This window comes from Cloeon dipterum, chromosome 2 (assembly GCF_949628265.1).
Source record: "Cloeon dipterum chromosome 2, ieCloDipt1.1, whole genome shotgun sequence".
Classification (NCBI taxonomy): domain Eukaryota; kingdom Metazoa; phylum Arthropoda; class Insecta; order Ephemeroptera; family Baetidae; genus Cloeon; species Cloeon dipterum.
In genome coordinates, this window is record NC_088787.1 from 5,917,529 (window position 1) to 5,930,716 (window position 13,188).

The 13,188-nt window shown below is 35.5% G+C and overlaps 2 protein-coding genes across 2 annotated transcripts; both read left to right on the forward strand.

The window, feature by feature from the left end:
* The first annotated feature begins 3,307 nt into the window (after positions 1-3,307).
* Positions 3,308-6,142, forward strand: LOC135937416 (brachyurin-like). Its single transcript, XM_065480566.1, has 6 exons — positions 3,308-3,325; positions 3,680-4,074; positions 4,541-4,698; positions 5,108-5,200; positions 5,260-5,408; positions 5,972-6,142. The coding sequence occupies exons 1-6, from the start codon at positions 3,308-3,310 to the stop codon at positions 6,140-6,142; spliced, it is 984 nt and encodes a 327-aa protein (XP_065336638.1).
* A 1,592-nt stretch (positions 6,143-7,734) lies between these two features.
* On the forward strand, positions 7,735-12,097 carry LOC135937417 (brachyurin-like). The gene is made up of 8 exons (XM_065480568.1): positions 7,735-7,791; positions 8,730-8,823; positions 8,882-9,116; positions 9,566-9,723; positions 9,898-9,990; positions 10,050-10,198; positions 10,534-10,650; positions 11,927-12,097. The coding sequence occupies exons 1-8, from the start codon at positions 7,735-7,737 to the stop codon at positions 12,095-12,097; spliced, it is 1,074 nt and encodes a 357-aa protein (XP_065336640.1).
* The last annotated feature ends 1,091 nt before the right edge of the window (positions 12,098-13,188 follow it).

Sequence of the window (13,188 nt, forward strand, 5' to 3'; positions counted from 1 at the left end):
TGAAAAGAAATTTTGAAAATATTTTTCAACAACAGGCCTGATAATCAGGCTTCGCAGAAACCCGATTTTTTTCCGGAAAAATTCACTGCATTACAAAAAACGATTTATTTTGCGATTCGTTTCTGCAGTTTTGCTTATTTTTATAAAACACTTGCATTTTTATTGAAAATAAAAAATTCTCATGAGGGAATTTTTGGCGCGAAATGTGACCTTTTCGGGGTTAAATTCGGGAAAAATGGTGGTTTTTTCCAGCTGTTTTTTTTCCGCAAAAACTGTGAGAAGAAAATGCCATTAATTGTATTTAATTTTGTCAAATAAAAAATAAAAAATGTAGTATAGAGATAGAATGAAAAATTTGTTAACATTGTAAATTTCTTTGATTTTGGACCAACGTCAACGTAATAATATACTTTCAAGCTATTAATAGGAACTCGAAAGATTTTTTAAAAGTCAACGTAAGCTATACTGGTAATTAATCTTAAAAATTAATTAAATTATAAAAGTCTAAATTTTATCATTGAATTACGATTTATTTATCGAGTTCAGAAAATTTGTTGTATGATTCCAAATTAATAGAGATATTTCTTGTTTACTGTCACTAAAGCATTTAATCATAATTTGAAGAGATAATTTCGTGATAGTCTAAAATGTTCGAGATTTTACAAAATTAAATAATCCTCTCTTGCGGTTTGCCATAATTAAAAGGTCATCAGCTCAACTGGAAATGAAATAAAACGATTTTGTCGCTCCGTTGCCTCTGCGTGCCTGCTTTTAAAAGAGATTTATGGCCCCGTGTCCGAGAGAGACAGATGAAAATTGTATTCCTGACGCTTCTCGTTCCAGCCGCGATTATGTTGCCTCCCAGCTCGCTGCAGGAGAAGAAAAAACCAGCTTTAAAGGTTGACAAGGATTCTAGACCAAGCTTTGCAGTTGTCAGCTGATTTTGCGAGTTCGTTTTTTTAACCTTTAAGCCGAAAAAAATTAATTAAATAATTTGGCGGGAAATAAAACTCTGATTTGATTGGAGAGGGCAAGGAAACGCCTGCAAAATTATAAAGTTTGCAAAGCGCAGAGCACAAAATTCAAGCGGGTTGCATAATTTTCGCACTGCAGGCGCTAAGGAAATGGTCGATCTCTCCTTTGCCTACTTTGCGAACGTATTTCCACATTGCTGAGTCTACGAAACGAAACGAATTTTAATTAAAAACCAAATTAGCACTCTTGAATTCAGAGCAGCCAGCGCGTTATTTGCTCATCCGCGAAGGCGGAAATAAAAGTTTGGCTCGCCCCGTTTGCAGACGAGAACAATTTCATGGCGAGTTTGTTTTTGTAAAAGAGCTTGTGCATACTTGCATCGCTTGCTCTCTCTCTCTCACAAAGTGCTCTCGGGTCATAAATTAAAAGTTTCGCCACGATCGATGCATAGTTTTGCGCTTCCTACATGTGATATTGCGAGGCGGAGTAATCTGCAGTATGTGCGCGGCTCGTCTGACGACCGCCACCTCTTGCTTTTCATGCAGAAAATTACTCAAATTTTCACGTTATTTTTAAATTATTATTTTAACATAAAATACAAATGTTTTATTTTAAATTTAAAAGTTTTTATACTAATTTAATATAAAACCAACACTAAATTATTCAAGTATAACAATTTTTACATCAATTTTATAATTTTATCAAATTTAAATTTTATTTTTTAAACATATAATTTTAGTTTTGTCAATAATTTTTCTAACTGGGGAATTTCTTATAAAACTATTTTTTAAATAAATTTTTACCCTCCTGAAGATCATCTAATTGCTAAACTTTAATTGCGTGAGTAATATCCATCATTTATAATTAATTATTTTTTTATTCCAAGTTTGAACAGAAAGATTTTGAAGACAACGCACTGGCTAAATCATTCGTCGCTTTGAATAATTTTTAACGCCAGGAAGATGCAGTTTTTTGACCTCGGAATCGATCATTGGCCTCCGCAAGGAGTCATGATTTTCGGGAATGTAACGGGAACGATGCGATGGTGCGAGCAGAGAAAGTTTCCTGCGCGCTGCAAGGTCAGATAATCGATAGCCGCGTGTACCCGATCGCAGCAGCGCAATCGCATTACACATTAATTAACAGCCCAATCACTTAAATTTGCTTCAAGACTTTTTCTAATTTCTTTAGTACATCACGTCAAATTCTCTAATTTTATGCTTCTAAAATCTCAAATCACTGGATTCTATGAGCGATACAAAATTGAATTTTTATGCTGAAGAGCGGGATCGAACTCAAGCGAAAATAATTCATTTGATTTTTTTTTTAAATTTATGAGATATAACTAATAAAAATTATCACCTTTGATTTTCAATGCGGGGTCAGTGCTCTCGTTTTAATTAATTTAAAAACATATGAAACAAATTTAAACAGTAATTTAATTAAAGTGGAATAACATTTGGTTCATTTTTAAAAATGAGTAGAGAAAGGGTTAAAAATTAATATCTTTTTAAACGAAACAACGTTTAAAATATCAGGATAATAATAAAACGATCAGGAGAGGATATTTTTTTTCGTTCGCATCAACTCGCAGCGTGCAAAGGTTGGACGAGGAGTCAATAGCCGCACACTCAGGTGCATAACTCACGCAGCAGTTGCATCTTTTACACTCCTACACTCTTTGTTACTCCTACGCATTTCTTTCTTCTCCTTCCTCATTCTGCGGAGGAGGATGACCGAGGAAATATAAGCGAGTGCATTTCCTCCGAAATCATTCGGCGGCACCATGGGTTCTTTTCTGGCGATTGCTTTTTTGGTCCTCCTCGCCCAAGCTTCTGCCAGGGTTAGTAGAAATGTTTAACATTTTTAATTTAAACAGTTTTTTTCCCATAGGGTTTTCTTTGATCAATGGTCAATTTTTCTTAGTTACCTTGGTTTGTTAATTTTCACTCCCAATTTTGATTGACAAAATTTCTTCTGCTTTTTGTTACACCTATTTAATTTTATATACAAAAATTTGAAAAATCTTTGTATATTTATTTTATTTTGTTTATTTGATACAAAATAAATAATGAAATTTTTATTTTGTTATTTTTATTTTTTTTCTTATAAGTTTTAAAGTTTTTTCAAACAAATTCGCTCCCCATTCCGCAATAGAAATATTGAAATAAATTTTTTTAAGGTTTTCATTTTCAGTACTTCACGCAACGAATAATAATGTTCACAAACGAAATGATTAGTTTTATTTTTGTTAAAATTCGGCCGTTCTTCCGATCGTCGACCACGACCCCTCATCGGACAGGTCACGCACGGCGCTTCGACCTTGGGTACCATGACGACCTTTTTCAGGGTACCCCGACCTGAGATCCGTTCCGAGGCCAGATTTTCATGCGTTTTCAGTAATTTCGAATACATTTGGCGATGATTTTTTACTCTTGCCTATCACCGACCTTCCTCAGGTCACGCATGACCTGAGCTCGGGCCTTGGACTGTTTATCGTGGTTTTGCCACCGCTGTCTTTTAGTCTTTTGCTCAATTTCTGGCTCGAGACGGACAGTTGCCCGAATTTAATATTCTTGATCTACGTCAAAATACAAATTAAATTTAAAGTTTTTTCCAGTATAAGTTTCTAAGTCTTTTATTTGGTTGAAAAGTTCAACATAAATATTATATTTTTTTAATTCTGTTTCGCAAATTTTTCAAGGCGACGGACGAATCAAAGAATGAAGCTGAGAAAGTCGAGGGCCAGTTTGAACGGCCTGCAATAAAGGAATACACGCTGGAAGAACTGTTGGGAGAGGACAATGGTATCAAAAAGAGCGCCTCATTGGAATCCTGGATTCAGAATATTGAAACAGTTACAGGCATTGCGGCGCTCGAAGCCGCGAACGAGAAGCGAAACAAATTCGGAGAAAAAGGGTCTGCAACAACGGTGGTCAAGGAAGGTGCAAGAATTTTGGGAGGAAGCAGTGTGACGGAAGGACAGCACAGCTACAACGTTCTTGTGGTAACCTCACCTTACAGTGGCAGCACCATTTACTGCGGAGGCGCATTGCTGACCCCCCAATGGGTGATAACCGCCGCGCAATGTGTCGCAGGGTGAGTTCTTTTAGTGCACTCCAATCTCGGTTTCTTAAAAAAATCAGAATTTCAAATGCTACCCACCTTTGTTCTCGTTTTGATCTCCTTTTACCCCCTGCTCTAATTTAAAAAGGCAAAAAAGTACTTCTTCTCGGGTCTTAAAAATGTAAATTAAATCTACCTAAACATACCATTATTTCAAAATTGAAACGTTCTACATTCGAATGAAATGCAAAAGAATATTTTTTTAGTTTTACCAGAGGGGTTGAAATATGGCAAAATGGGGGTGGAGATTGAGCACCGCCCCTAAGCCCTTCAGCTATAAGGTCAAGACGAGTGTACTTTTTTGTAATTCTGAGGGTAAGAACCCGAGATTTGGGGATGACAAAATATGAAAATCACAGAGCGAAGTCTTATACTGATATAATTTACAAAATTCAATTTTTTTTTATTTTTTAAATAAGGAACCAAAAATTATTTGCAGGGCGTCTACAATTAAGGTATACGCTGGTGCGGTTAGTATGCCAGTAGATGCGGGTACAGCTAAAGATGCAACAGCGAGGATCCATCCTAACTTCGTGCGCAACTTCGCACTGAACGACATTGCGCTGCTCAAGACGGCTACTCCGTACACCCTTTCAAGTGAGTGAGAACTCCCCGAATCATATCCAATCCCTACAATCAGTTTTACCACCGGTATGTCTGCTTGAGAATATAAATTTTGAAAAAATTACCTTTTGGTTTGGTTCCCGAAAATAGCTTTTACAAAAATCTCAAAAATTAAATTAAAAATCTCGGCCTCATTTTCATGAATCTTAATTAACTGCAGATTTTGACCCGCTTAATTAACTTTCAAAGGGCTTTAAGTGTGTTCCTTTCTGGAAGCCAAGATCATCTCTCTTTGGCTCAATGCTTTTTTATTTCGAAAAGAAAAACAAAAAACCAAGCGTCTCTCAAATGTTATTTTTTTAATAAAAAATAATTTTATTTTAAATAACGCATGATAATATATTGTTAGCAATTTAACAGCTCTTCGGACAAATGTTTCCAGGCACCATTTCCACAATTCGACTTTCGACCGAGAGTGTCGGTTCCGTGGAAAACGCGCAGCTCAGGACGTTTGGATTCGGTCCTGAAGACAACGGTGAGAAGGAACATTATTCCGAATCTTTCGCTTTTATCTTGTTTGTTTCGTAATTTCAGGTGCTGCTATAGGAACTTCCTTGAAGTACGTTGACATGTCGAATCTGAAAAAGTCCACGTGTTTGACGCTCACTGCAGACTTTTATGTGGCCTACCCTGGAAACACCGGATGTTTGAGCACCTCCGTCGCAACGAAAGGATGGTGCTATGTAAGATTTTTTATTTTAATAATTTGTAGTGTTTCTTTTTCTTGCAGTCTGCTTTATATTTGTATGAAAAAAGTCAAAATTCAGAGATGCATCTGTTTAAAAATATAATACTATCATGGTGAGATGCTAATTTTTTAAATTTTTTGCAAAACAAAATCAATAAAACACAATTTGGAAATTTATGCTCATCGGGTTTCGCAGGTCAACTGTTTTTTACTGTTTCAAATGGTTAACGAACTTGAAATAAACTAAATACGACCTCAAATTTAAAGCTCTGATGGAAAAACAGAAAATTACAATCAAAACGTTTATTACAGACCAAAAACCCCGGAAATCTCTTTTGAGGAGCAAAAAATCAGTCACAGCCCTGAATAAAATTTTTTAAACTCATAAATATAAGTGTCGCCAGTCATAATGGAGCAAAATCTTCTAATAATCAGGTTGAAAATAAAATATTAAATTAATTGCAATATATTTTTTACCTTAAAACCACTTTTTGTTAGCTCAAATTAGGTTTAAAATAGTCCTCAACCCGAATTTCTAACGTTAATCGTGTTTTTCAGGGAGACACCGGCGCCCCCGTCGTTTACACGAATGACGGAGACTCAACAACCAAGCTCTACGGCGTTAATTCTCAATTTCTGGGCTGTTCGAGTGCTTATCCGAGCTCGTACACGCTGGTGCGCCCGTACCTCAACTGGATCAGATCGACGACCCTGCTGACGCTCACTTAATTCATTTTTTTCACTGTCGTTCTGAACAAAATGGTGTCGGGCTCATTGTTGCTAAAAATGCAAATTTGCGGAATAAAGTTTGGACATTTTTAATTTATTGTAACAAATAAAATCTATAGAATTGCATGTTTATTTTAATTTATTAATTACCAATCTGTTTTAATGTTTTTCATTAAAAAAAATCAAACTGACGGCGTTCTTTTTGAAAAAGGTCAATAAATTGTGGTAATTACGGAAAATTAATGAATATTACAGGATTTTATTTCTGCATTTGTGTGCGTGCAAAGAGGGAGAACAAAATTTAAAAATGAATTTTCTTTAAAGATCTTATTAGTACTTTTATAAGGGCAAATTAAATCAATTTTCCAATCTTTCCTATCTCTAAATAAAAAATATCCGAATTGCTTCTCCAAAGTCCATTTTAATCCCATCAATTTCATATTAATTGGCAGTTGCTGCTGAGCCCAGGTAATTAATAAGCTGCAGGCCAAGATGCACAAACCTGCTCCAAGAATCTGACCTGACCTTATACAGTGGCAGCATCCTCTCCGCTATTTTTCGAAGGATTCTTGCTGATCATGCGTGAACATAAATTATATCCCGTTTATAAAATAGCTTCTTCCAAAAATTTGCTTTCGCGGAGAGGTGGAGGAAGGTATTTAAAGGGTTAGCGGAGCACAATTCGGTTATTTGCTGCTGCGTCTGCCTCGCCATGCGCTCTTTCTTATAGGAATAATTGTGCTTTTCGTTCTTCTTGCAAACGTCTCTGCAAATAAGGTAAAATTTATTATACTAACATGTAAAAAAATTTTTAAGGGAAATTTTAGTGGTTTTCAAAAGCCATGGAGAGGCTGAAAGAGCCTAATAAAAAATATGAGAAATTGTATACTCCTTTTTGAGTTGTGCAAGGGAAATTTTTATTCAACTTGTCATGTCAGAGAATTCTCTCAATAAAATTGATGCTATTTTTAGCACGTGAATTTTTTAAAGGTTTAATTCAAATGGAGGGTGAGTAATTCCGCAACTTGCCTCCTCTTTTGGATTTTACTCAGAAATTCCTTCATTTTTTTTTAATTTTATATTTATAATATGAAGAAAAATGGTATTTTACGCATGATAAATTGCGACGAGCGGGATCGAAATCAAGCTAAAAAACAATTTAATTGTTCGAGATTTCTCACCTCTGATTTTCAATGTGGGGACATTGCTCCTATACTTCATTAAACAAACTTTGAAACCGATTGGCTACCTGGATTTTTTTAGATATATCTCCTAATCTTTACTATTTTAAGAAAAGGTAAAAATTTGTAAATTTTTGAACTTTGAATCATTGAGTTAAAAAAAATCAGAGGAAAGGAAATTGTTTGAAGAGTTTTCTCGCCCGTTCGCATCAACTTGCAGCCCGTGCAAGGTTGGACGAGGAGTCAATAGCCGCGCACTCACAATCAGGTACATATATCTCGCGCAGCAGATGCACCTTTCACTCTTTGTTCCTCCTACGCATTTCTCTCTTCTCCTTCCTCATTCTGCGGAGGAGGATGGCCAAGGAAATATAAGCGAGTGCATTTCCTCCGAAATCATTCGGCGGCACCATGGGTTCTTTTCTGGCGATTGTTTTTTTGGTCCTCCTCGCCCAAGCGGCTGCCAGGGTTAGTAGAAATGTTTAACATTTTAAATTTAATAATAATTTAGGGAAAATCTTTCGAATAGGGTTTTCTCGGATCAGTGATTTATTTTCTAATTCAGCCTTACAAAAACCTTAGTGTTTTTTACTTTCGATAATCAATTTTTAAAAAATTATACAAAGAAATTTCGTTAGATTTTGCAATAATAATGTTACACACCTTCATGCTTTATTTAATTTCTAAAAATCCAGAAAACGTGTATAGTTAAATATTTTATACAAAAGAAATGAACAATATTTATTCTCTTGTTATTTTTTATTTATTCCTTATTACATTTTTATAATGTTATAAAATATGGCGATAGAAAAAATTTAATTTTCATAAGAATTTCATTTTGGCCTTGTCAAAACATTTTGCCCTCACAGAAAAATTAAAAATAATTTTGTTCACGCTTTTTCGGCTTCGCGTGACGCGTTTTGTTCAGAGGCGAAAATGGTTTTATTTTTGTTAAAATTCGGCCGTTCTTCCGATCGTCGACCACGACCCCTCAGCGGACAGGTCACGCGCGGCGCTTCAACCTGGTGACCCTAATGACCTTTTTCAGGGTACCCCGACCTTAGATCCGCTCCGAGGCCAGATTTTCATGCATTTTTAGTAGTTTTCGAGTACATTTGGCGATGATTTTTTACCCTTGCCTATCACCGACCTTCCTCAGGTCGCGCACCACCTGAGATCGGACCCAGGACTGTTTTTTCGTGGTTTTGCCACCGCTGTCATATATATTTTAGTCTTTTGCTCGATTTCTGGCTCGACGGACAGCTGCCCGAATTTAATTTTCTGATCTACGTCAAAATAAAATTAATTTGAAATCATTTCCCAATAAAAAAAACAAGGCAATTTGGTTTAAAACATCCAGAGAAATATTTTATTTTAAAATTTTATGCTGCACCAAATTTTTAAAGGCTACAAACGAATCGAAGAATGAAGCTGAGGCCCAGTTTGAAAGACCTGCAATAAAAGAATACACGCTGGAAGAATTGTTGGGAGAGGACAATGGTATAAAAAAATACCACCTCATTGGAATCCAGAATTCAGAACATTGAAACAGTTACAGGCATTGCGGCGCTCGAAGCCGCGAACGAGAAGCGGAACAAATTCGGAGAAAAAGGGTCTGAAACAACGGTGGTCAAGGAAGGTGCAAGAATTTTGGGAGGAAGCAGTGTAACGGAAGGAGAGCACAGCTACAACGTCTTTGTGGGAGCCGCACCTTACAGTGGCAACGCCATTTACTGCGGGGGCGCACTGCTTTCCCCCCAATGGGTGCTAACCGCCGCGCAATGTGTCGCAGGGTGAGTTGCAAAAAATCAGAATTTCGAATTCTTCCCACAGTAAGACTCGTCTTGATCTCCTCTTACAAAAAATGTACTTCCCGGGGCATAAAAATGTATTAAATTTACCAAATCTCACTCTAAACTACCAACACATTCCACAATTTTAAAAATAAAAACGCCAATGTTATTTCTGTTTTTAGTTTTTTTGAAATCAATGAATTATGGGGTTGGAGTGTAAACAACGCCTTTGAACCCTTTAGCTAGTCAGGGAAGGACAAGATGAGTCTATTGGAGTGTTGAATTTGTAATTCTGATGGTTGGAGCCCGAGATTTGCAGTTGACAAAATATAACAGTCACGAAAAAAAATTGGTTTTTCCAATTTTAAGGGAAATTTCTCACAATTAACAAATCTTTAAAAACATTTTGAAAATTCACAAATACCCATTATTTGTAAATTGATTCGCAGGGCGACTGAAATCGTAGTATTTGCTGGTGCGGTTTCTATGCCACAAGATATGGGTATTTTAAAAAATGCAAGAGCGACGATTCATCCTGGCTTCGTGCGCAATTTCGCGGTGAATGACATTGCTCTGCTCAAGACGGCTACTCCGTACACCCTTTCAAGTGAGTGATAATGGTTTTTTTGACACCCCCTGAATAATTTCATATTGCAAAAATTAGTTATTGATATAATATAACATTGAAATTTTTCATTAGTAATTTAGAATGTTTGCTTTTAATTGTGGTTCGATTTGATTTAACAGCTAGCCCTTATTCTGACAAAAATACCGTCCACAGGCACCATTTCCACAATTCGACTTTCGACCGAGAGTGTCGGTTCCGTGGAAAACGCCCAGCTCAGGACGTTTGGATTCGGTCCTGAAGACAACAGTGAGAAGGAACATTATTCCGAATCTTTCGCTTTTATCTTGTTTGTTTCGTAATTTCAGGTGCTGCCATAGCAACTTCCTTGAATTACGTCGATATGGCGAACCTGAAAAAGTCTACGTGTTTGACACTCACTACAGACTTTTATGTGGCTTATCCGGCAAACACCGGATGTTTGAGCACCTCCGTCGCAACAAAAGGATGGTGCTATGTAAGTTTTTTTATTTTGAGTCTGATTTACATTCGCTGTTTTGAAATTCATGGATATCAATTAAAAAAATTGTAAGACGGTCTAAAATTCTTGATTAAACCCCAAAAAACACCCCGCATATCTCCTAAAGGGTGAAAATAAATTATAAATCCCAAGTAAAATTTTTCAAGAGTCATAAATAATTGTTTAAAACCATTATTTGGCTAAATCTGTTAATAATAAGGCTGAAAATAAATTAATCTGAAAAATTACAATATTTTTGGTTCCAAAAATCCACGTTTTATGTGAAAAATCCGTCTATAACCCGGATTTCTAAAATTAGTCGTGTTTTTCAGGGAGACACCGGCTCTCCCGTCGTTTACACGAATGACGGAGACTCAACAACCAAGGTCTACGGCGTTAATTCTCAATATCTCGGCTGTTCGAGTGCGTATCCGAGCTCGTACACGCTGGTGCGCCCGTACCTCAACTGGATCAAAGCGACGACCAAGCTGACGCTCACTTAATTCATTTATTTATTCACTGTCGTTTCTGAACAAAAAGGTGTAGGGCTTATTATTGCTAGAATTTAAAATTTGTTGAACATATTACAAGGAAATTTTGTTGTTGAATAAAATCTACAGAATAGCTTGTTTATTATATTTGAATTTATTAATTCCCAAAACTCTCCTAATGTTTTGCAATTATTTGCCTTTATTTTTGTATTGGTTGCAGTAAAATAAAAAGCTTGATGGTTAACTGTTGATATTTTATTTAAATGGTTTATGTTTATACATTTTGGTCATTATTCGAAATAAAAAAGGACGGACAGTTATTAAAAATTACAGGCGAGAAATAATTAGTAAATAATTATTTCTTTATTTCTTTATTAGTAAATAATTATTTCCAATGTTCCATTCGATTAGCAGAATCCAAAAGAACAAAGGGAAATTAAAATTGGAACAATTTTTCAATAAATTAATGACAAAGTTTTTTCACGACGAGCTACATCAAAATCAAGCAGAATATAATATAATTAATTTTTTTTAGATTTTTAATAATTAAAAAGTGCATTTTTAATGGAGGACAGTACTCCTGCTAAATCGATACAAAACTTTTATAACCAATTAAAACAGCAACCTGGGAAATGTTTAATATTTTTAATTTAATTTTAGGGAATTTGTCAAGAATGTGTAAAAATCTATAATTTTAAAACGAAATAACATTGAGATAAAATCCTATACACATTTGCCGAAATTCAGTGATATTATATATTTAAAAAAATGTATATAAGTTTATCATAAGGAAGCTATAATTTTTTTAACCAAAACTATCGAAAAAGAGTCATTTTTTTAACAATCTTGAAACTCCCTCCTTTAGCAGTCAAATAAATTAGACTCCTAATTTTTTACTCTTCCTCGGTAAAGAACAAAATATAAACTAATTACTTGCTCAAATTCCAGGATCTGACTGGGGAACACATAGAACAAAAGGCATATAAATTTTTGCTAATGTTTATTTCGGTCCAAAAAACACCTGAGAGCGCAAATCTCCTGAGAGGTGAAAAAACAATTACAATAACCATGAGTACAGTTTTTCAGAATTCATAAATAATTGTTCAGAATCATAATTGAGCTAAATTTGCTCATAATCAAGTTAAAAATAGAATATTTTTGGTGCCTAAAAAGCACGTTTAATGTGAAAAATCCGTCCTCAACGCGAGTTTCTAAAATAAACTGTATATTTCAGGGTGACACTGGCTCCCCTGTCGTTTACACCAACGACGGAGACTCAACAACCAAGGTCTACGGCGTTAATTCTCAATTTCTGGGCTGTTCGAGTGCGTATCCGAGCTCCTACACGCTGGTGCGCCCGTACCTCAACTGGATCAAAGCGATGACGAAACTGACGCTCACTTAATACATTTTATTTATTCACTCCACTTTCCGTCGTCATTCTGACCAAAAAAGTGTCGGCTTTGTTATTGCTAGAAATTCAAATTTGCGGAACATAATTAGGTAATTTTGTTGAATGAAATCTAGGTTATTATTCCAATTAAAAAAGGACGGAAATTAACAAATAATGATACAGGTGAGAAATAATTAAACAATAAAAATAATGTTTTATTTTATTTCCAAAATTTCAAAATCACTTATCATTTTGATTTGTCTCGACGCTGAGCAGATTTCCAAAAGCTTAAAAGCGAAATTGGAATTGGACCAATTTTCAATAATAATACGGCAAAAGTTATTTTTCCGCGACGAGCTAGATCAAGATCAAGCTGTAAATTAAAAAAGCGGGAAATCCATTATTTAATCCTTTATTGTCTTTATGATAGTAAAAAATTGATTTTTTTATGCTGGTTAGATCAAGACGAGCAAGATCGAAATCAAGCGAAAAAAACAGTTATTTTTGTAGATTTTTTTAAAATTATGAAGTAAGATCCACCTCTGACAGTGCTCGGCCCTGCTTCATTAATGAACAAAAGTTGAAACCAATCAGCTACCTGGATTTTTTGTTTTTCCTAATTTTTAGAGGGCTAGTGTGTAAAGAAAGGATAAAAATTAATAACCGAAAACTGTAACGACAATTGTAATTTTCTAAAATATCTTACTTTTTGGCGCGAAATGGGAAATTTTCGGGGTAAAAATTCGGAAAAATGCGGAAAACCCCAAAACTGTGGGTTTATCCAGCTATTTTTTGCGCATTGCCAAATTGGCAAATCCTGAGAGGGACGAGCGGGGGATCGAGAGAATTGCCCTCTTGCTCACGTATATTGTCAATTGTCAGGAGAGCGAGGATGTGTGTGTGTGTGTGTGTGTGTGTGTGTGTGTGTGTGTGTGTGTGTGCGCTCGAGAGTGGGAAAGCTCTTGCGGTGCTTTTAAGTATACCTGAGTTTCTCCCTTTAAGGCGCCCGAAAATTTACGTCGTTATATATATCGCATATATATCGATAAACAACATTAATTGTTAATGCGATTGTAATTTTCGAAAAACCCTGACATCTATCT

Bases quoted from the DNA above. Each gene is read 5' to 3' on its own strand.
- LOC135937417 (XM_065480568.1), top strand. From the start codon at position 7,735: ATGGGTTCTTTTCTGGCGATTGTTTTTTTGGTCCTCCTCGCCCAAGCG. The intron at 7,792-8,729 runs GTTAGTAGAAAT...AAATTTTTAAAG, and splicing joins TCGCCCAAGCGGCTGCCAGG to GCTACAAACGAATCGAAGAA. The intron at 8,824-8,881 runs GTATAAAAAAAT...AAACAGTTACAG, and splicing joins ATTGTTGGGAGAGGACAATG to GCATTGCGGCGCTCGAAGCC.
- LOC135937416 (XM_065480566.1), top strand. The intron at 4,075-4,540 runs GTGAGTTCTTTT...AATTATTTGCAG, and splicing joins GCCGCGCAATGTGTCGCAGG to GGCGTCTACAATTAAGGTAT. The intron at 4,699-5,107 runs GTGAGTGAGAAC...AAATGTTTCCAG, and splicing joins TACTCCGTACACCCTTTCAA to GCACCATTTCCACAATTCGA.